The 25107-nt window shown below is 36.0% G+C and overlaps 2 protein-coding genes across 3 annotated transcripts in view; one reads left to right on the top strand and one right to left on the bottom strand.

The window, feature by feature from the left end:
• Positions 1 to 10344: 10344 nt before the first annotated feature.
• On the bottom strand, positions 10345 to 18646 carry LOC123547781 (leucine-rich repeat protein soc-2-like). 2 transcript variants are annotated; one of them, XM_045335036.2, is made up of 3 exons: positions 18548 to 18646; positions 13031 to 13805; positions 10345 to 11906 (listed from the first exon to the last, which is right to left on the bottom strand). In XM_045335036.2, exons 2-3 carry the CDS (start codon positions 13760 to 13762, stop codon positions 11631 to 11633), a joined length of 1008 nt encoding a protein of 335 aa, XP_045190971.2. In that variant the 5' UTR covers positions 13763 to 13805; positions 18548 to 18646; the 3' UTR covers positions 10345 to 11630. The 2 variants fall into 2 exon arrangements, with proteins under 2 accessions (XP_045190971.2, XP_045190972.2); XM_045335037.2 differs by lacking the exon at positions 18548 to 18646 and adding an exon at positions 18322 to 18532.
• A 2214-nt stretch (positions 18647 to 20860) lies between these two features.
• The window catches only part of LOC123546608 (alpha-centractin), a 29559-nt gene continuing 25312 nt past the window's right edge, over positions 20861 to 25107 (top strand). Inside the window, exon 1 of the mRNA XM_045333034.2 lies at positions 20861 to 21000. Within this exon, the coding sequence (XP_045188969.2) occupies positions 20953 to 21000 (48 nt within the window). The 5' untranslated portion in view covers positions 20861 to 20952. The remainder of the gene's footprint in view (positions 21001 to 25107) is intronic.

The raw sequence follows: 25107 nt of genomic DNA, 5'->3' as shown, positions 1-25107 counted from the left end.
GGCCCATAAGGGCATCTGCATGGCATAATACCATAACAATTTCCACAAAACAGTTCCAAGACAGTTCAATCATATTCAAAATGATAATTCTATCTAAGCGTGACTAGACACAGTTACACATTTAAAGATTAATTATGATGGTTGTATTTTCATGAGGTGACGGAATGTGCATGCATGGAGGCAGCGGCTACTGGTTCAAATCTTATAAAGTAGCTGATGATGTATGCCATACATCATCAGTTTGGCAGCGAAGAAATCATTATTTAAAAAACGATTAAATTACATGACTACGAGTATTACTTTGACACGACGTATTAATGACTTTTTCTTTTACATAATATATTATAAGAAACAAAAAAAACATCAAATAATTATTTATTTAACAGCTGATATAACTTGTGTAAATGAGGCCCTTGCTTATGTAAAATATCAGGTGGTGGCAGGAATGCACTTTTAAATATTTTACGCATGCAAAGCCGAAACGTTTTGTATCTTATCAAATTTTAATGTACTGAAAACGGTCTTAAAGCCCAATTATTCACTGATCATGCTATATTCACGAGATGCCGTAATGACTGTCACATTTGTATGAATAATGGACGGAAAAGGTAACAAGGATAGAATAGGTTATAGGCGTACAGCAATGTTATATAAGATAAGACAAGAGATAACCGCATATAACACTACTACCATGGCTTGAAAACCCACGAGTATTATACGTGATTTCTTTTAACATTACATCATCATATATATAGGTAAACATTGCATCAACATAACCGTCTGTAAAAGAAAGCGAGGTGTTTTAGATTATGTTTTTAATGTATTTATCTATAGCCGAAGTTAGTGGTTTAAGACTGATAATAACAGTCTCAGTTTCTCAAAACATTCCTCGTTAGAGATAAATGGTTTTATTTATTAAAAAGACCATGAGAATGTATTCATGTAAGTTGCAATTTTACGTCAATGTCGGATTCAGCATGATAATTAGAACTGATTCTTTCGATGTATTAAGTATTTGAGTGAATACTTTTCTACCAAACTTGTTATTCCGGGTTTTATCACACATTAAGTTTGAAGTTGAACAGACTAACAAAAATAAAATTAATGACAATCGGAAATAAGTCAATGAGCCACGCCAACCATAAAATGAAAAGTATAAAATGAGTGCAACTTGGTATCGACCGCTATATGACCAACAGAGCCGTCTCCATGATTAAACAATTTTGTAGCCAATCTAACAATCCTCAAAAACTTGAGGACGCTCTTAGGTGATAGTAGATCGCAAAATATGCAAATATGCACGAGTTCTCCATGGAGGTCATGTGAGAAATCCCCGAAAGATTTAGTGAATATTTTTGGATGTAAAGCTATTATTCTTTTCGTTGCATATTCAATTTAAAACTAGAAATGTGTCCATGGTACACAGATGCCCCCACTACATGACATTAAAATGACAATTTTTCCCAGGTCAGGGGCCAGAACTCCTACAATACTGAATGAATCCGGATGCGAAAACCCAGGTGCACAACTGCACATGCTGACCAACATTCCTGTAAACTTTGGTGACTCTATGTCAAATACTTTTGACGCTACGCACGACACAACATTAAAATGACCAATTTTTTGCTAAGTCAGGGGCCATAACTCCTACATGACTGGATGAATCCGGACGCAAAACCCCAGGTGCACAACTGCACATGCTGACCAACATTCCTGTAAACTTTGGTGACTGTAGGTCAAATACTTTTGGAGCTATGCGCGACACAACATTAAAATGACCATTTTTTTACTAAGTCAGGGGCCATAACTCCTACATGTCTGGATGAATCCGGACGCGAAACCCCAGGTGCACAACTAAACATGCTGACCAATATGCCTGTAAAGTTTTGTGACTCTAGGTCATATACTTTTGGAGCTAGGCGCGACACAACATTAAAATGACCAATTTTTATAAAGTCAGGGGCCATAACTTCTACATGACTGAATGAATCCGGACGCGAAACCCCAGGTGCACAACTACACATGCTGACCAACATGCCTGTAAAGTTTTGTGACTCTAGGTCATATACTTTCAGAGCTACACGCGACACAACATTAAAATGACCAATTTTTACAAAGTCAGGGGCCATAACTTCTACATGACTGAATGAATCCGGACGTGAAACCCCAGGTGCACAACTACACATGCTGACCAACATTCCTGTAAAGTTTTGTGACTCTACGTCAAATACTTTCAGAGCTACGCGCGACACAACATTTTCGGACGGACGGACGGACGGACAAGAGCAAATCTATATGCCCCCCCCCCCCAAAAGTGGTGGGGGCATAAAAACAATACGATGAACATTGTTTTTCATTTGGCTGAGAAAAGGTAACTATTGTTGCAGACTTTAATGTACTGTTTAACTCTACAGTATCCATTTATTTTATATCAACAGTGACATCACACACCTTAGAAAATACTGAGAAGCTCCATTTCCATTTAACGAAGTTGAAACATAGTTATAACACTGAATATATATTAATTGAATGAAAATACATTAATTTTCGCACATACTTTTATTTTATTTTATTTGGGTTTTACAGCGCACCAACACAGTATAGGTTATACTGTATGGCGCCAAACAGGACTACAAATTTTGGTTTCATATCTCATTTACACTGGTGCATTGTGAATCAGACTTCATTTAAGGACTATCTCATGTAACAAGTACTACTTCTGTATGGTTCAATGAACACACATCCAATCTTTAATATTTTATTAAAATAAATACAATTATAACTTAAAAATTTGAACATGTTTTTTATATTAAAATCTGCCAGTATTTGGCAGATATACAGCTAAAAATGAAGTGTGTAGTTAGAAAAGTTGTGTATTTTAAAGTCCCTTCTACCGCCCAAGATAACATGTAGGCTATCAAAGACAAAACCAAAATAAAAACATTAACTATAATTTCTAAACATGAAATGGTCACAATTCATGGAATATTTTTCCAAGAGTTATGGTCTTGTGTCATATGATGTGGATGGTGATGTGGAATAACTATTTGAGCCGTGCCATGAGAAAACCAACATAGTGGGTATGCGACCAGCATGGATCCAGACCAGCCTGCGCATCCGCGCAGTCTGGTCAGGCTCCATGCTGTTCGCTTTTAAGCGAACAGCATGGATCCTGACCAGACTGCGCGGATGCGCAGGCTGGTCTAGATCCATGCTAGTCGCATACCCATTATGTTGGTTTTCCCATGGCACGGCTCATTTAATTAAAGTCTCAATCAAATCCATTTCCGAAATTCTATGTAAAAAGGGGGCGTGATTCTTATAATATTGGTGCCAGAGTAATGACCCTTGTGTCATATGATGTAGATGGTGATGTGGAAGTTTGAATCAAATCTCTTTAGACATAACAGAAATAAAATGAAAGTGCCTGAAATTCTAGGAAAAAAGTGGGCATAATTCAAGAATTGTTGGTTCCAGAGTTGTGGCCCTTGTTTTACATGATGTGGTGACAATTTGAAACTACTGTATTATTACTGAATCAACTCCTTGCAGTAATAACAGAGGCAGAGTAAAAGTGCATCAAAACAACAACCAAGCTATGGACTTGGACGTTGTGGGCAAGTAGGATATTTCTCCATATACTTTGTACAGTGGAGCTAAAATCAGGGCCAATATGAAAAATCAGGGCCAATATGAAAAATCAGGGTCAGTACCAGAAAACAGGGTCAGTATGGGATTCAAGCATTTTGACTGTTTAAACTGAAGAGGCTAATTTAGAATCTGCATAATAGAATTATCAATAAACAATTAATTCAATACTGGCCTCATCTGTCTGAGAGCAATCCTATTAACCCGAGGCTAAGGCTTTGTGCCAATACCACCACCTTCAGGCATTTAAATAGGCCATTTTGAAATCATTTGATTGACAATAATGTTACAGCATAACTTCTTGCAAAATCTGAAAGAAATCACCAAACAAGAGGGCCAACATGGCCCTATAAAGCTCACCTGATCTAGTTGTTACGCCAGTGAACTTAGAATCTAACAATATGCCCTATATTTCATTAAAACAAACATTTGGACCCTGCTTTATTCAAATCAGGTAGAAAACTAGAGATGCTTTTGAGAAAAGCACATGTCTTCCACAACTACCTTGTTTCTCTGGATAGGGTAGACGAGTGGATCCAATCATGGCCTGATTGGATCCAATCAGTCATTCAAAGGGCATAATTCAAAAGTGCCTAGGCGGATTTGGCTAGTTATTGAACTTGGCCGAGGTCTTATGGTCAAACACATTTTGTTCAAGTTTGGTGAAGATCGGATGAGAAATGTTCGACTTACAGTGCAGACAAGGTTTGTGACAGACACACAGACACACACACAGGAGTAAATCAATATGTCTCCCACACCACTGTGTTGTGGGAGACATAATGAATCAAGTTTTTGAATTACCGTATAGCGGGTTATATTCGCGAAGGTTTAATTTTTGCTATATTCGCGGTCAACATTGACAGCGCAAAATCTAAACACCGCGATTTTTTGTTACCGTGAATATACACATTTCACCAAGGCTGACCACTCAATTACAAACTTTACTCCTCAGCGTTATTTAATTTTGTTTTTTGTTACATTGTGTGCATCAAATTGCAATGTACTGTGTGAGTGCATGCAGGTGGTACATTCACCACCTTCAGTGATAGCTCTAGTTTTATATAAATTTAATACTATTATGAACAAGAGGGTCATGATGACCCTGGATCGCTCACCTGAGTAATATGAGCTCATGAGTAATATGTTTCAAATGTCAAACTGATGATAAAATATTAAGAAAGTCAGTAGGTCACATTCATGGTCATTAAAATTCAGTTTTACGATTTGTGTGCAAAACTGTGTACGTCATCAAAATTTCAAGGCTGTATCTTAAAAAACAAGAAAGTAGGTCAGTAGGTCAAGGTCACAGTCAAGTGACATCATATCACTTGGGGTCATCAGGTAATTATAATTAAACAGTCTTGGAAATAGGATCAGATGATTTTTTAAGTATTTTTCCTATATAACTCACATAATAACTAAGTGACCCCAGGACGGGGCCTCTTTTAACCCCAGGGGCATAATTTGTATAATTTTGGTAGAGGACTATTAGACAATGCATCATACCAAATATCATAAGCCTAGGTCGTATGGTTTCAGACAAGAAGATTTTTAAAGCTTTTTCCTATATAACTCTATATAAAACTTGGGACCCCCAGGGCAGGGCCTCTTTTCACCCAAGGGGTACAATTTGAACAATTTTGGTTGAGGACCATAAGACAATGCTACAAACCAAATATCAAAGGTCTAAGTGTTGTGGTTTCAGACAAGAAGATTTTTAAACTGTTTTTCCTATATAAGTCTATGTAAAACTTGGGACCACCGGGGCGGGGCCATATTTGACACTAGGGGGATAATTTGAACAATCTTGATAGAGGACCACTAGATGATGCTACATACTAAATATCAAAGCCCTAGGCCATGTGGTTTTGTACAAGAAGATTCTCAAAGTTTTCCCTATACAAGTCTATATAAACCATGTGACCCCCGGGGCAGAGCCATATTTGACCTTAGGGGGATAATTTGAACAATTTTGGTAGAGGACCACTAGATGATGATACAAACCAGATATCAAAGCCCTAGGCCCTGTGGTTTTGGACAAGAAGATTTTTAAAGTTTTTCCTTTCGGTTGTCATGGCAACCAGAGTTCTGCATGGAATTCAATTCTTTGAACAATTTTGAAAGGGGACCACCCAATGATCATTCCTGTAAAGTTTGGTGTAATTCTGCCCAGTGGTTTTCAAGAAGATTTTTTTAGAGATTGTTGACGGACGACGCACTACGCACGACAGACATCAAGCGGTAATGATAGCTCACCTTGTCACTTCGTGACAGGTAAGCTAAAAATGGTACCAATAAAAGATCGACCATATTCTTTAACGTGTGATAAAACTGTGAACAAGAAAACTGACAGGAGGCGTCATACTAATTGCCGATAATTACTGGCCATTTCATCTAAGAAGTTTAACAAAGGACAATCACACAGGCACGTAGGAAGCATTTTCAGATTGGGGAGGGGGCACACATTTTGAAAATCAGCCAACCTATAACAGACCCAGATCAACCTTGAAGAACGTTTTTTAGCTCACCTGTCACGAAGTGACAAGGTGAGCTTTTGTGATCGCGCGGTGTCCGTCGTCCGTCGTCCGTCCGTCCGTCCGTCCGTGCGTGCGTGCGTGCGTGCATCAGTCCGTAAACTTTTGCTTGTGACCACTCTAGGGGTCACATTTTTCATGGGATCTTTATGAAAGTTGGTCAGAATGTTCACCTTGATGATATCTAGGTCAAGTTCGAAACTGGGTCACGTGCCGTCAAAAACTAGGTCAGTAGGTCTAAAAATAGAAAAACCTTGTGACCTCTCTAGAGGCCATATATTTCACAAGATCTTCATGAAAATTGGTCAGAACGTTCACCTTGATGATATCTAGGTCAAGTTCGAAACTGGGTCACGTGCCATCAAAAACTAGGTCAGTAGGTCAAATAATAGAAAAACCTTGTGACCTCTCTAAAGGCAATATTTTTCATGGGATCTGTATGAAAGTTGGTCTGAAAGTTCATCTTGATGATATCTAGGTCAAGTTCGAAACTGGGTCACGTGCGGTCAAAAACTAGGTCAGTAGGTCTAAAAATAGAAAAACCTTGTGACCTCTCTAGAGGCCATATATTTCATGAGATCTTCATGAAAATTGGTCAGAATGTTCACCTTGATGATATCTAGGTCAAGTTCGAAAGTGGGTCACGTGCCGTCAAAAACTAGGTCAGTAGGTCAAATAATAGAAAAACCTTGTGACCTCTCTAGAGGCCATATTTTTCATGGGATCTGTATGAAAGTTGGTCTGAATGTTCATTTTGATGATATCTAGGTCAAGTTCGAAAGTGGGTCACGTGCCATCAAAAACTAGGTCAGTAGGTCAAATAATAGAAAAACCTTGTGACCTCTCTAAAGGCCATATTTTTCATGGGATCTGTATGAAAGTTGGTCTGAATGTTCATCTTGATGATATCTAGGTCAAGTTCGAAACTGGGTCACGTGCGGTCAAAAACTAGGTCAGTAGGTCTAAAAATAGAAAAACCTTGTGACCTCTCTAGAGGCCATATATTTCATGAGATCTTCATGAAAATTGGTCAGAATGTTCCCCTTGATGATATCTAGGTGAAGTTTGAAAGTGGGTCATGTGCCATCAAAAACTAGGTCAGTAGGTCAAATAATAGAAAAACCTTGTGACCTCTCTAAAGGCCATATTTTTCATGGGATCTGTATGAAAGTTGGTCTGAATGTTCATCTTGATGATATCTAGGTCAAGTTCGAAAGTGGGTCACGTGCCGTCAAAAACTAGGTCAGTAGGTCAAATAATAGAAAAACCTTGTGACCTCTCTAAAGGCCATATTTTTCATGGGATCTATATGAAAGTTGGTCTGAATGTTCATCTTGATGATATCTAGGTCAAGTTCGAAACAGGGTCATGTGCGGTCAAAAACTAGGTCAGTAGGTCTAAAAATAGAAAAACCTTGTGACCTCTCTAGAGGCCATACTTATGAATGGATCTCCATAAAAAGTTGGTCAGAATGTTCATCTTGATGATATCTAAGTCAAGTTCGAAAGTGGGTCACGTGCCATCAAAAAGTAGGTCAGTAGGTCAAATAATGAAAAAACGTTGTGACTTCTCTAGAGGCCATATTTTTCATGGGATCTGTATGAAAGTTGGTCTGAATGTTTATCTTGATGATATATAGGTCAAGTTTGAAACTGGGTCAACTGCGATCAAAAACTAGGTCAGTAGGTCTTGAAATAGAAAAACCTTGTGACCTCTCTAGAGGCCATACCCTTGAATGGATCTTCATGAAAATTGGTCAGAATTTTCACCTTGATGATATCTAGGTCAAGTTTGAAACTGGGTCACGTGCCGTCAAAAACTAGGTCAGTAGGTCAAATAATAAAAAAACCTTGTGACCTCTCTAGAGGCCATACTTTTCATGGGATCTGTATGAAAGTTGGTCTGAATTTTCATCTTGATGATATCTAGGTCAGGTTTGAAACTGGGTCAACTGCGATCAAAAACTATGTCAGTAGGTCTAAAATTAGAAAAATCTTTTGACCTCTCTAGAGGCCATATTTTTCATGAGATCTTCATGAAAATTGATCTGAATGTTCACCTTGATGATATCTAGGTCAGTTTCGAAACTGGGTCACGTACGGTCAAAAACTAGGCCAGTAGGTATAAAAATAGAAAAACCTTGTGACCTCTCTAGAGGCCATATTTTTCATGAGATCTTCATGAAAATTAGTGAGAATGTTCACCTTGATATCTAGGTAAAGTTCAAAACAGGGTCACGTACCTTTGAAAACTAGGTCAATAGGTCAAATAATAGAAAAACCTTGTGACCTCTCTAGAGACCATATTTTTCAATGGATCTTCATGAAAATTGGTCAGAATTTTTATCTTGATAATATCTAGGTCAGGTTCAAAACTGGGTCACATGAGCTCAAAAACTAGGTCACTATGTCAAATAATAGAAAAAACGATGTCATACTCAAAACTGGGTCATGTGGGAAGAGGTGAGCGATTCAGGACCATCATGGTCCTCTTGTTGTTTTTTTTTAGTTGTGTGTGCTTAGCCCATCTAAAACAATTACAAAATTGCAGGACACAGCTAAAATTGACTTTTTGTCAAAATATTTCTAAGCTAATTACCTTAATCGGTCAAATTATCTGACTTAATGACCTTGTCTCTGACTATAGGTGACTGCGTTTTGAACTTCGCCTAGATTTTACAGGGCAGACATACTAAATCAAATACATGTAGATCAGGTACAAATGTTGCCTCTAGCATATGAACAAGACTTTTCAATGAGTTGACCTAGTGATCTAGGTCTCTACTTCAAATAATCAAGTTTCAAACTTGTAATAAATTTCATTGAAACAAATATTTCAACAAATGTTTAAGAAGCTCAGATAGAAAATGCGGCCTCCTGACTGATAAAAAAGTTTTTTCTATGATCTGACCTAGCTTTAACCTCAGTTAACCCATTTTTGAACTTGATCTATGTTTCATAGATAGGAACAATCTGACAAACCTTTATACAGATTGAGAAGAAAATGTATCCTCCTGAGCATTAATAAGGTGTTTCTAGTGACCTAGCTCTTTATTTTAGATAACCCCCAACTGTAAAACTGACCTAGATTTCCTTGAAACAAGTATTCTAAAATATATTTATGAAAATCTGATAGAAATGTGGCCAAGCTTTTTCGATGATTTGACCTACTGACCCAGTTTTTGACCTCAAGTAACTTGAACTTGACCTAGATTTCATAGAGACAAACATTGCGGCAAAGTTTTATGAGGACCAAGTAGAAAAATATAGCCTCTAGAGTATTAACAATGTTTTCTTATTATTAACAAACCTCATCTTTTATCCCAGATGTCAGACCCTGTTTCAAACTTGCTTGAGGTATTATCAAAGGTAACATTCTGAACAAGTTTCATGAAGAATAGGCCAATATTGCATTAACAGTGAAGTTGCCAACGAAGACACATGATGGACACCGAACAATCGCGATAGTTCACCGTGAGCACTTTGTGCTCAGATGAACTTAAAATTCTGTTTGAGAATCTGTGAATCATTTAAATTGTTACTTCCAAATATTCAGAACTGTTGTATTATGTATTTTTAAAAAATACTAATGTTTTTTTCTTAGCACCAAAAGATTTTATCATATTTATTTGTGTATATCATGAAACACCAAATTATATGGTAGCTCTTAGAACTGTATACAGATTCATCACATTTATATATATATAATAAGTAAAAATCATATTCTGATTGTATTTCTGCATTACATAAATGTCTTGAAATGTGCTGCATTTCCCTACATACATGTAAGTAAAATAAAATTATCTGAAATTTAATCTTGCTTGCATCATTTCAATGATACTGCACACAAAAAATTTTCTCAGTCTGGTTGGTCTTAAGGAGTACTGATAGTCAGTTTACATGGTTAACCTAATTTCACATGTTCTTAAAAGTCTGCCATGAACTGAAAATGTGGGTACTTTGCTAGGTAGTATGACTGACAAGAAAGAATAAGAGAAGCTCCTTTCATTGCTTTTCTTAGCATTTCTAAATTAAAATTTACATTAAATACAACTTCTGCACCAATTTCAAAGAATTAAATATATCAATAATAAATTAAGTAGATGAAGCAAAACAAGAGCTATTTGTAAATCATATATACCCCCCCCCCCCCACTGCGCCTCTCCAACATGATACATTGTCAGAAGCAATTTGATAAGTGAGCCGTGCCATGAGAAAACCAACATAGTGGGTTTGCGACCAGCATGGATGTCAAATGTCATTATGAAGCTCCACAGCAGTAGGCCAAAGTGTTCCTCGGTAATCGATCAAATATTATTTCGAGTGAAAATCACCCTATATACTTCAACAGTAACAGACCAGAGCCATTTCAAAATCCATCTGGAGCAGCCGTGCTCATGACCCTTTATTTACTGCCCTCAAATCAAAAGGGATTGATACAGAGTACTAGTAATTATTTTATGCAGTTTGACTGCCATATCGAAAACTGTTCTCCACTTATTCATTGTGAAGTATCTTTATTCCCAATGTCACTGTGGTCTAACCTTAGACCTTATGAACTCTAAAGCAATAGGTGGTCATCTACAGACCTCTACTGCAAGAGGCTGTCATTTACAGACCTCTAAGCCAGAGCATTTTCTGGTTTTTACAGTGTAACTGTGACCTTGACCTTTGAACTACTGTCAGACCAGCAGATTGTCATGTAATGACCTATGAAGTTTTCGAGCCACAGCTACAAACATTCTCCAGTGATTACTCAAAAACAGACTTCAGTCTTTATGTCAATGTTATTTTTGTTCTTCAGTTACAACAGGGGTCACCAGCTGACCACTAACAATCATCCTATTAAGATCTGCATCCACAGACAATGAATGCCTAGATCAGAATCAACTTGGTCTACCAATGGTACAACATGAGCGAAGCATTATACCGGTCTTCTTTGAAGGTGGTCATAAATAAAAGTATATAAAAGTAGAAAATATAAATTTGCTACCACTCAATAACATAATTACAATAAATCCATTGTTTGATACTGAATTTACAACACTATCAACATCACACCCAAAAGTATTGACTAAGATTTTCAACAAAAATACTAATATATCACAACAGGTATCACTTCAGAGGATCAAATCAGTATCACATACATTTCTATTTTAATAACAGATGTAGTGGTCTGACCATCACTATTTTCTTGCAAAAAAATCCATTACATTATAACAAAATAGTTATAAAAATTTACCCCATATCATTCAGTATTTCCACCAGCATTATGTGAAAAGCATTTATAATTAGTAGATGTACAATTTAAATAGACTGAATAAACATCTTAAGTATCATTACACTGGTAACATGATAAAAATTTAGCACAAGTCTAGCAAATAACAACTTTTGGTGCAATGATCCTGAACCAACCGTGTATCTTGAACTATATGTATCCCTGAGGTCAAGACTTCTTGGAATCTTTTATGCTACTATCTCTATTTTCACTGTCTAAATTTTTATCAGTTCCATTTTCTACATTGCTATCAGCTTCATTCCCTTCATCTGAATCATGTTCATCACTGTCGTCTTCATCATCCTCATCCTCCTCATCATCATCATCTTCATCATCATTGTCATCAGTAACTAATCCCCTTAAATGTCCTCGCACATCCAGACCATTACATTCTTCTGACAGTCCTTCTATTCCTGTCTTACCAACCAGAATGTAATCCAAACCCTGAAATAAAATGGCAATTTGAAAATATGAAAATAATTTGATATTGAATGATAATATAAACATGCCTTCAAATTCTGCCTTACTAAGTAGAATGTAATACAGGGAAAAAACACCATTCAAATATTTCAGTCAGTATGATATCAAAATATAAAAAATATTATGACCTCTACACACAGAAAAAAATATGTAATGAACAAAGTATTTCTATTTTCAAACAGTATCAATATGATATTAAAATACAAAAATTAAAAATTTAAACTTATAAATGGTAGAATCAGTAATTTTCATTTGCACTGAAATTCATTTTTTCAACAAAAATTGCTATTTTGTTGGGACATTGTCATCATTGTAGATAGATGAACTTTAAAAAGTATAACAAGTTGTAGTTTTACTTGTATTAATGTTTTTTCCACTGATTTGGGAATGGGGCTTGAGTCTTCTTAATTGGGAAAAATATACTGTAAAACATTCAAATTGGAAATAACTAGAAAAAGTGCTGTTTTTTTTTATAAAAACTTTTAAGAAAAATCTGACAATAATTAATTTATCGGATTACTTGTTTCAAAATTTCAGGGGTACATTCTTGGCTGAAAGGCAGAAAACAATTTTTTTATTTTTGAAATTTTAATTTTGAAATTGGGAAAAAACATCTATTTGCCACTCGGATTAGGGCCAAACTTCAGCCCCAGATCCTACCAACAAATTTTTTTTTTCACTTGTACTTTAAATTTCATGGACTGACCCAGTAAGTAACAATATTGAATTATGATACAAATAAGCATAAAAGATGTGTAACAAAGCAGACATATCTTTATCATCAGCGACTAGCCAAAAGAAAGTGGTTTTACTTTATCTGTTTTAAAATTTCATTAACTACCAAAACAGCAATCTTTAAAAGCTGTGTGGAGGTCGTCCAAAATTTCCCTTACTTCAGGACTCAGTGAATCGGCTGTGTTTTCTCATCGTATGAAATTATAATTAATGGACTCCTTTAAGGTTAATATAATAAAGTTCCAGATATATGCCAGTACTAGGAGGTCTAAAGGGTTGTTGCAAATTATTATTTTGCTTGGTTACATTCTGTACTTCCATTCTGAAAGGATGTCCCTAAATGTGTTATTTACCTTCCAGTGTTCTGGTTTATCCTGTATTGCATTATCCCGCAGATCAAACTTTGTAAGCTTTGCTAAAGCCAAGAGTGTATCATCACTGACTGACGACACTTCATTCCCGGTCATGTGCAGTGAAACCAGCTCTACCAAGTCTGTCAAGCACTCCGGTATTGAGGAGAACCGGTTTCTACTTAAATCTAAATAAATCAATGACTTAAGTTTTGAAAATTGTTTTGGAAGTGTGTCTAACATATTCTCAGCCAGACAACACCACCTTAACACCCTGAGATCACCAAATGTTGGCGGTAATGATGTTAGCCGATTTCCTCTCAAACTCAGCGTTTGTAGACTAGATAGATTACCAATTTCTTCTGGAATATTTATAAATTCACATTCAACTAGCCACAACTGGGTTAATGATGTCAAGTGACCGATTTCTGGTGTCAAAATGTTCAAACGGTTGTGACAAATACTTAAAAACCTTAGATTCTTTAAGTTAGATATTCCCGAGGGTAACATTGTAAAGTTATTGTTATCTAATGTAAGCTCCTCTAACTGTGATAAGGTAGTCACTTCCGATGGTGGCATGACTAACTTGTTATCGTTCAACAACAACTTCTTCACTTTGCACAACTGGTGTATATTGCTTGGTAAAATTGTCATATTTCTGTTACTTAGATTAAGTAATTCTCTCTCATTGGCTATAGCTTTCTTCAGCAAGTTCTCTATCTCCAATAAATCCATCCTCTGTCATGTTATCATCACTGGAGACTACCTCATCTATTCCCTGAAACAGAAATATTTGAAAATATTTCTTTAAAGATACAATATATTTTAATGTCAATTACTAAAATTCACATTCTTGACATAATGTTTACATTCTCCCTTTTTTCTCCATTGAAAATTATGACGTTTATTGTGTATGAACTACCAAAGGAAAGGTTCCAAAAGTTACTGTACGATAACACTCCGCTGTTTGTCTATGCCCATGTGACATCAGGGAGATCATTCCTTAAGACTGCGTTGCAGTTGTTCTGACTGTTGAACAGAATGACTGGAAAGCAGATTCTAATTCTAAATACATAAAAATATACATAATTCATGGATTTGCCAATCAAATTTTACTTCTTAAAAGTCAGACAGACCTCACAGAGCATAACTACTCTAGAAATAAAACCACAAGAAAGTACAATCTGGATGGGTTTTTTGACTGCCAGAAAGAGCTACTGGTACTTATGTTCTTCAGAGTTAAGTAGTATAAGAATTGGGTCTCATGAAACATGAAAATCTTAATTCATTTCCTTCAAACTTATAAGTCGAAGATGGTGACCATTTAACAAGAGGGCCCTAAGTCACTCATATGACCTAGACTGTTTGACCTTGAATATATGCAGGACACTATATATCATGAATCATAACAAGTGTGTTTAGTATAAACTAGCAGCCGCTAAAAGAGACCAAGTGCCATCATTTGAACATATCCTTTAGAGGACCTTACTATTATCTTACAGACCAAGTTTTATGAATATCCATGAAGCAGTTGATGAAAGAGACTTTTAAATGTTTTTCTATTTACAGCTCTACAGGTCCCTTGTCCCCTTTTGAATAAATTTGGGAGAGGACCATAAAATGATGCTACAGACCATGTTTGATGAAGATCCACCAAGTGGTTCATGCGAAGAAGAGTTTTAAAGATATTTCTACTTTTAGACAAAGTGGCCCTTTATAAGGGGCAGAGTGCCTGCATTTGAACAAAGTTGGGAGAGGGCCTTATAATAATGCTAAAGTCTCAGTTTGATAAAGATCCATCAAGTGGCTCATGAGAAGAAGTCGTTTAAAGGTATTCCTATTTTTATCTCTTGCAGCCCCTTAAAGGTGACTGGTTTCACCCACATCAATAAATTTTGAGGCGGTCCTCATAATAATCCTACAGACCAAGTTTCATGAAAATCCATCCAGCGATTCATGAGAAGAAGTCAATTAAATGTATTTCTAATTCTAGCGACAGCAAATTGCCTCCTTTTGAACAAAATTGGGAGACTAGCATCTACTAACACTAAAAACCAAGTCTGATGAAGATCCATCAAGCGATTCATGAGAAGACGTCTTTTAAACGTTTCTAGTTTTAGATAAAGAGCCCCCTAAAGAGCCCAAGTAGCCCGATTTGACTAAATTGCAAAAAGGATGTTATAGTTATGCTACAGACCATGGTTAATAAAGAACCATCACACTGCTCATGAGAAGCAGTCATTTAAATGTACTTTTAATTCTAGCTCTAGCGGCCCCTTGAAGTTAAAAAACACAGAGGGCCCTGTACTGCTCACCTGAACTAATTCTTACTCCAGTAACCTGGTATCTTATTTGGCCTAGATTTCACAGCGAAAAATATTTTGACCAAGTTTTATGTATAGGTTTTTTACCACAGGAACCCATTATGACCTTGACCTAGATTTTATACAGACAAACATTCAGACAAAGATTTATGATCACCAAGTTGAAAAAATGCACAGCCTCTAAATTTTTAAGTGTTAACAAGTTTTTCTCTGAATTGACCCATTGACCTACTTTTTTCCAAAGCAACCAAGTTACAGATTTTAAACAGACAAACATTCCAACCAAGTCTAAAGAAAATCAGGTAGAAAATGTGACCTTTTGGGTGTTAACAATGTCTTTCTATAGTTTAATATAGCAATCTAGTGTTTGACCTAGACAATCCAATTCTAAACTTGACCCATATGTCATAGAGATAAACATTCTGACATTTTTATGAAGATCAATTGAAAAATGTGGTGGCTATAGTGTGTTTACAAGGTTTTTCTATAATTTAACCAATTGGCCTAATTTTTGAACTCTGGTAAACCAGTTTTGAACTAAAACAGATTTCAAAGCACTAGACAAACATTCTGACAATGTTTTACTAAGATCTACATCTACGGGGATACTCCCAACAATCAATTTCTGATCATAACTGGGAGGTCAAGTCAACAATGTTGTCTCTAGAGTGTTAGCAAGGTTTGACCTAGTTTAAGAAGTCAGATAACCCAGTTTTGAACTTACCCTTAATTTCATAGAGAAAAACATTCGACAAAGTCTTATGAAAAGATCAAGCAGAAAATGTGGTCTCTTAAGAGTGTTAACAAAGTTTTCCTATGACTTGACCTAGTGACCTAGCTTAAGATCTAAGACAACCCAATTTTGAACTTGGCCTATATTTCATGAAGACAAATATTCTGACAATTTTTAATAAGGCCATAAAAAATAGGTCCGTTTCCAGTCTCCTGTCAAAAAAAAAGAGGGTAAGTAGGTTGTTTTTTTTTTAGGCCTTGAAATTCTTTGATGATGTAGAGCTGCCAGGTAAATCATGATACTGGTGAAATATGTCATAAACTATTTTGTGATCTGGAACAATTTTATAATGCAAAAAATCGAAGCCCCAAAACTGATGAAGCCGGCAACACAGGAGCTGCCATCTTTGATATAACTGTCAACCAATCAGAATCGCGTATTTCAGCGAAATGACGTGAAAGGTTTAAAATGAAATGGAAATGTTTTTTAAAAATCAAAAGGCGGAAAATTATCCCCAATAAAAAGTTTAAGGTAGGGGTAAAAAAAGAGGGTAGGTAGGCCTAAGGATTAAATGGAAAATATGGAAAATGTGACCTCTAGAATGCTAACAAAGTTTTTCTAAGATTTGGCCTAGTGAACTAGTTTTTTACCTCAGATAATCAGTTTCAATTAATAGAATTTACAGAGACAATTCTGACAAAGTTTTATGAAGATCAAATGGAAAATGTGGCTTCTACAGTGTTAACAAGGTTTCTCTATGATTTGACCGTAGTGACCTAGTTTAGGAACTCAGGCAACCCAGTTTCAAACTTGAACTAGAGTTCAGAGGCAAACATTCTGACACTTTTATGAAGATGAGGTAGAAAATATGGCCTTAATAGGGTGTTAACAAGGTTTTCCTATTAGTTGACCTAATGACCTAGCTTTTGACCCAGTAACAAACTGGGTCATGGTTTTATTGAGGGTAACATTCTGACCAAGTTTCATTAAGATTTAGTCAAAATTGTGACCTCTAGGGTGTTAACAGTCATATTATTGATGACGGATGACAGTCATCATTATTATTATTATATTAGATTTATAAAGCACCCTTTTCATGATAAAAACGTTCAAAGGCACTTTACAGCAACTGCAGAAAAAGCCCCAAGAACAGACAGAGAGAACTTTTCAGATACAGACGTGTCCGGCTAACTTAGCCTAGCTCTTTTCGAATAGACAGTCTGGTTCTTTAACGTGCCCGGAGTACAGCACCAATACACGCGAAACCATATTTCCTGGGAAGAACCAGTACAGGCCTCTAGTTAGGTGGGAGACACTCAAAATCATCTCAGAAATTTCCAGTGCCTGGACCGGGATTCGAACCCCGGACCTCTGGATTGAAAGTCAAGCGTGTTACCACCAGACCACCTTATGAACGTTGAACGACAATGGCTGCAGGACACAGGGTGATCAAAATAACTCATCTTGAGCACTATGTGCTCAGGTTAGCTAAAAACTGGAAGAGGACTTAAAATAATGCTACAGTTCAAGTTTGATGAAAATCCATCAAGCTGTCCTTGATGAAACAAAAATATCTGGATCTAAACAAATAGTGCAAGTAATTTATCTTCTGATTTACATCCTTCACCCTAGAGAAAACCTGATGTTTTTTATCTGTAATCCTTAAGACTGGACATGCTTTTTCTGGAAATGAAGTGTCAAGCCCTCCTGTAACCTGATGCCTAGCCTGCATTTTAGCCATCCAGTAACTCAGGAACACTGGCAAGGTGTCCAATTACAGGACCTCTTGAACCAACGTTACCATTACTCATTCTCGTATCAGAGGTTTACCATGGTTCCCTAGTTGAACCTCTGGCACATTTGACACAATTTTACAGGAAAAATGATCCAGCCAATCAATGATGTTTTAATTGTGACACATCTTTGCGAACCAATCAAAATCTGCCGTGAGTCATGAAGTGTGGTCTTAGTTCACTGCAACCAAGTATTTTGCTATAAGATAAAGGTTTAAATTTTCAAATTGGTGTACCAAATACTGGCAAACATTGATTGACTGAATCCATTCCCAGTGGTAATTATGAGTCCACATGCTCACAAGATAAATAAAAGAAATAAATCTGAGGTTTGTCTCCAGATTTTGACGGAGAATGTAAGGAGTAGACGGCTGGACTATTGGATACAGGAAATCGTCATTTATCATTGAAGCAAAATCTGACAGACCTATCTGGCTTATTTACCTTGATAACATATTCCAAAGGTATCAAAAATATAGTTTTATTCAACTGTCACCAGTAAATTTTGTGTTAATCACCAATAAAATCTTCTTTGGTCGGCATTTGTCCATCCAAAAGCGTCTGAGGGACACAGATGATTAAAACGAATCTACAGACACGCATTAAGAGTAATGAGACTGAAACGACGTATTTGGTAACAATGTGTAACAAAATAGTTTAAGGCCTTTACCGAAGATTGTAAAAGAACTTCTTTAAAACGAAAACTGATATCAAATATCAACAAAAACGATCATGCTGAATTTGGTTGCTGGGGACGCTTGAATTTTTTGTCATGACTAAATTTTGTAAGGCCGGTATCGTTCCGTACAACGCATTTTTCTTCTGCAGTCTATAAACATAACTTTGTTGTTTGTTTGAAAATGTAACAGTCTATTATGGTTACGGTTCAAGGTCACTTATTCAAGACTTTTTTTTGCATCATATAACAAACGACCAATTCAAACCTTATTTATTTTTATTTATAGAACACCATTTTTTACTGCACCTACTATTCACAAATAGACGAAAAAATTTAACAAATATATAATTATTGTGTTGGAAAAGTTCCTTATAAGATGTCAGTCAGTCAGGTGGTCTGTTACCTTAAAAGAAACATATATAAATTTTGTAATATAAAGAATTGTTTTTAAAGAAAACTTATTATATAGATTCTCTGTGGGAAAGGCCGTGGCTGCATTGTGATCGTTCTGAGTCTTCCAAGCTTTAAATAGTGCTGGTATGTTTTTACATTTTTGCTAATACAATACAATTTTTAAGCTCTGTACTGTAGATATTTATTGTTTCAGTGTTTGACTTACTGCAGAAGTGGCGGAGGATGTGGCAGTAACTGATACATTTGTCTTGTAATGTGTTCATTACAGTCTCCGGGGTTTTATTTGCGAAAGGCAATGATATCATCTTCTGCATAGTTTTATAGGATAGATCTGTGTACAAAGTAGAAGGTGTCATTTCATAGAGCGTTATGGGCTAGTACTAAACCTTGTGGAACACCTACAAAAGCACATGAGCAAGTGTTTATTGCATTGTTTAAGTGTATACTTTGTTTCCTTGTGATAGTTAACTATGCATCGGATTTAAATTATGCACCACGGAGAGACCGTTTGATTTTAGCTTTAAGATAAATATGCCATGTCGATCTTTTTAAAGGCCCATTAGTGTGGCTTTGAGATATTTGTGTTCATCAAGTAAAGTTATCATGTCTTCAGTCAGCTGAAGTAGCGTAGAGTGGCGTCCATAGGAATTTAACTGGTCATCAGATAGATAGATATATTTATATAGATTTATAAGATAAAATGTTAGGGCAAATCTCCCGGAAGCACAGTGTGCAGCAAACACGATCAGAGCCATGCATTGCAAAGTAGGTCAGAAACAAGAAGAAACTGTACATAGTGGAAAGATATAGTAAACAGGTTACTTAAAAAAATCCAGCCACAAATCTTATCAATTAAATCTATTTTCATCAAACGTTTTTCACCTCATAATGAAATTTTTGTAGATACTGACAAGCACTGGTGTTGCTGAAGTTAATAGTATTACAAAATATTTTTGATTTAGTTAAGGTCACGTCTACTAAACAAGGGTCCTTATTTTTCCATCAAACATTTTAGTTGCTCGTAAATATTTTCAAGGTTAAAGTTATCACGTACATTCATTTAATGCATAGCTCCAGATTGATTTTGACGCATTAACTATTTATAAAACAATATTACAAAATCATATATTCAAAAAAGCTTTGCTTACTCTTTTTGGATAAAATGTGTACTGCTTTTGACAATATTATTTGTATTGTAGATCAACATTTTGATTTACTGAAAACAGGCACATGTAAAATACTAAATTTAGTATTTTACATATGCCTGTTTTAAGTAAATCAAAATTACACATAATCTAACGGCTTATTCTGTGCACAAGGCAAGGCAAGGCAAGGCAAATTCGTGAATGTACATGTCATAGTAATCACAAGATATCACAGGTAATTATCACAAAGGTCACATGATACAAATGTTACATTATAGGAAATGGAGCTAATTAATAAGTTAATAAGTTTAGAGACAAATATATAGCCCAGGATAACCCATTAAAATTTTTCAGCTTATTCCAATGTGGGTCCTTTGTACTAAGTATTATCTGCCGAATATTTCACATTTAAAATTTTGAGTGGCAAGGTATAAAAGTGGCGACTCGCTGAGATTTATTCCCGATTTTCTTATTATTGCTGTAAATGATATTAATTTATTCATTATTAGGGACTTCTAACATTATTTTTTTTTTTTTTAAAAATCATCAAGTCCCCAGTTTAATGAAAATCAAAAGGTGAAAGTTTTCGAACAAACAATACATAAACAAAATGATGGCGGTTCACTTTCTAAATATTCCGGAACATTACTCTTTTTAACACCATAAGCTTAGAGTATTTTCAAAACCATTTTTTTTCTTGCAACCCGGTATCAAAGAACGGTAAGTAAAAGGTTTTTAACATAGAAAATTATCAATGCTACTTCCGGTTAAAAAGTGATTTCCGGTTGGGGACAAATTAGACAAAATTTATGATTTTTAAGTATTTTAGAGAATTCGATGGATTCATATGATGTGATTGCAAATCAGCCTGTTGTCATAGACAATGTAAGCTCGGTTGATATTGCTACAATACTGCATATATCGCAAAATCATTGAAAAATATAACGAATGAGTCATGATCGGTTTTCTTTGATTTTTCCAGCAGCAGCAGCTGTCAATTTGTATAAACGAAAATTCGAATTTGATACGCCCTTCAATACATTTTCTGCAATTATGTAGAATGATCTATGTATGATAATGGGATATACATCTATTGTTACAACTATGCTCTTTGCATCATTGTAGTTGAAACAGAGTCCATAATTTTCTTGAAATGTACATAATATCTATAAAAATTTTAATGATGGCTTTAGTTTCAGTGACTATCTATCAATCTTCCATTAATGTCAAACCCCTCACAGGGACGTAGACATGTGGCACGTCAAACCACAAAGACCTTTAAAAGACTGAACTGTAAAAAAAAGATAGTTAAAAGCAAAGAAAAATAGCTTGGTTAAAAGTAAAAGATTAAAAGCAGCTATCAGTATCAGGAAGTTTAAGGTGAGACATGATCAATACAGCAAATGGCTTCATTGAACTGCTCAGGGGTTGGGAGGTGGACAGCAGCAGGAGGGAGATAATTCCAGTGATACAGTGTTCTGGGGAAGAAAGAATACTTTTAAGTAAGGCAGTGGCTACGATTACGGTACCGTAATCCTAGCCTCCGGTTCTAGGATTACGGAAGTTCCGTATTCCTAGACAACCCTATGAGGATAGGCTAGGATTACGGAAGTATTTTAAGGGGCATAAAGTATATGTTAGGACACGCATAAATGATGTTGGAAACTTACTTATTTCACTTAATTTTTCATGCCTGCCTTATTTCGTGTTTTCTATCCGCCGTTTTGGGTTAGTATAATCTTAATGGCGGCGCGCGGAAATATATTAGAAATATGAGTGTCCAAGTTATATTTAAAAAAAAATTCTAAACTTGAATTTTATGATTTATAACCATATTTTATGTTATTAAAGACCATTTGTGGTGACTTGATGAAAAAAAATGCAGGTATATACGAAACATAGCTAATTCTATATTTCCGCCCACTGCCATTAAGATTATACTAACCTAAACGGCCGATCGATAGCACGAAATATTTAGTGAAATTAAGTGAAATGAGTAAGTTTACAATGTCATTTATGTATGTCCTAACATAAATTTGATGCCTCTTAAATACTTCCGTAATCCTAGCCTATTCTCAAAGAGTTGTCTAGGAATACGGAACTCCCGTAATCCTAGAACCGGAGGCTAGGATTACGGTACTGTAATCGTAGCCACTACCTTTAAGTAATCTGTAGTTGCCCTGGATATCTTGTAACTGAGGGAATGGAAGTGACGTGTTGGGAGAGTGAAGGGAACTTAAAACCTTCTTTGGCATGGCAACTAATTCATGGTGGACTTAGTTCATAAGGGAAAGTCTTCTAGTTATCAATACATCTGAGATCAAGGCGTCGAAGTTTATGGGATTGTAACATGTCTGTTACACAGGAGGTTTGAAGGTAGTCAGCCTTGATCCAGCGAGCTGCCCCTCTCTGGACAGCCTCTATCTGGTCTATGAGGGTTTGGGTGTAGGGTGACAATACTTCAGAGCCATATTCCAGCTGGGGTCTAACGAGCATCTGGTAAGCCATGGACTTAATGGGTTCAGATTTGACCTTGATCATCGGCTTGATGTTTCTGCGCAGAAACCCTAACATTTGATTTGCTTTCTTTGTTGACCTATTGATGTGGGCATCCCATGAAAGATTATTTGATATATCCATGCCAAGGTATTTGGCCGAGGTGACTGATTCAAGTAGGACTCCATGGAGGTATTACTGGGTGGGAAATAGGATGTTTCCTTCTTGTGATGTGGATAGTTTGACATTTGGAGGGGTTAAATTCCATATTAAGCTATCTCCAACTCACACTCTTCTAACATTTTGAGGTCATTTTGGAGGCTAACTGATTCATTTGCAGATGACAGTGTGAGATAGACTGCTGTATCATCTGCAAAGAGACGGAGTTAATATTTTGTGAGAGGTCATTTATATAAGCTAAAAAGAGCAGGGGACTAAGGACGGACCCCGGGAACACCGGATGCGACTGGGATGGCATCGAACTAGTGCCGTTCAGGACAACTGATTGGATACGGTTATCAATGAAACCTTTAATACACTTGAGAGTTTGACCTCTGACTCCATAATTGTGCATCTTCAGTAAGACTTTCTCATGGCTGACCTTATCAAAAGCCTTACTGAAATCTAGTAGTATGAGATCAACTTGTTTCTTATCATAGACTGCATTAACCAGGTCATTAACTAACATTACTAGTTGAGTGACACATGACCTTTTTTCACGAAACCCATGTTGTAAGTCGTAGAGGATACTGTGGCTGGTAAAATGTTTTACAATTGAAGAGGAAACAATGTGTTCCGATACTTTGCACAGATCATATGTTAGAGAAATAGGCCTGTAGTTCGCGGTAAACAGGGGCAACATTACCTGACTCCCACTGGGATGGTAGGGATCCCTCATCAAGGAATTTCTGGAATAAAACCTTTAAGATTGGGGCAACTTCTTTAGATAAAGATTTAAGTATGATGGGTTTTAATTGATCTAGGCCACTAGCCTTATGGGGATTTAGGTTATTGAGAAGTTTCTCAATCCCATTTGAGCTAACATTAATATCCGGCATGTCAGAGATGAAATTACCATTTTGATTAACAGACATGTCTTGCAATTTCATTTTACAGAGTGAGGGAAGTCTCTGGAGATTTAGGAATGAAGACTGACTGAAACTGCTTGTTCAGTACTGTGGCTTTAGTGTTTTCCTATGACATTGATATTTTCGTAAAATGAATGACACATACTAAGGCACTGCCTATCTGATGGGAAATAAATCAAATAATCATTATAGTATGAAGCATTTTGTCCTTCCCAAGTGAAACGCCTTTCAGTGTTTTCTGCATAATAACTAAGTAAATTAGAAATCCCTGTATACATCTTCTTTTGCTCTTTTGCTACCTACAGTTCCTTGTCCTGGACTGCATTGAGTGTATTAGATTTTATTTTTTTCCGCATTATCTTCAAGTACAGTTAGTTCCACTGCTAGAATTTTTAACCTTTAGAATTGCTTTAGGTGAACAGCTTTTGAAGAGGCTAAATGCAAAGAGAATGAATATCACTGGAATTTCATAAAAACAACTAAGTCCACAGCTTAGATTTAAGATCTCATCAATTTTTATATCACACAATTGTGTTACATGGAGTAATACCTTAATATATAATTAGCAATCAGCAGACATTTTTAGAAAGCAAATAGCAGAAAAGTTGTTCTGAAACTGTTTATATTTATAACTGATAAATAAAATCTGCGATAGAAATAGCACAGAGGAAATCTGCAGCTGAAATACGTACAAATAATTGGCCTGTGTTGCAGAAATTACATAATTATGGTATTATAAAGAAGACAAGTTTGTGAGTCATCATCTTTTTTTTGGTCTTTGATTATTCGCTAAATCTTGACCAGATTTTTACTTTTTGACTTTCATTTTAGCTACTATATGTAACAGTAACACACATTTTAATTAGTTTTTTTGGAGGATGCATTGCATAACTAAGGCATAGATGGCAATATAGAGGAAATATTGATTTTTGCTGTCTGTCTGTCCAACTATCACAGAAGTTCTTGGAAGCTATTGGTAGGATTTCAGCCTAACTTTGTTGGAAGATTCAGTACCAAGACAAGTTTTGCATATCATCAGCATTTTCCCATTGATTTGATAGAATATGGCCCATAATTAAGATAGTTTGTCCGGACTACATCTCTTTCACTATCTTTTTCAGTAGTGGTCCGATTTTAAAAATTCTTTCAGTGTTATGAAAGGCTTGAGGATGGCTATCATATAAAATTAACATTTTGTCAGGAATTCCTTGCCCGTTATTCAGTTTCCCTTTTCTAGTAACTCTTAGGGGAAAATAGAAAAGGGAAATTGAATAACGGGCAAGGAATTCCTGACAAAATTTTGATTTTATATGATAGCCATCCTCAAGCCTTTCATCCTCAAGCCTTAAAATCGGACCACTACTGAAAAAGATAGTGAAAGTATTAACTCTTACCACAAACATACAGC

Source organism: Mercenaria mercenaria, chromosome 9, assembly GCF_021730395.1.
Source record: "Mercenaria mercenaria strain notata chromosome 9, MADL_Memer_1, whole genome shotgun sequence".
NCBI lineage: Eukaryota > Metazoa > Mollusca > Bivalvia > Venerida > Veneridae > Mercenaria > Mercenaria mercenaria.
Note: the sequence above shows the minus strand (reverse complement) of the source record. Positions and strands in the feature narration are given on the sequence as shown.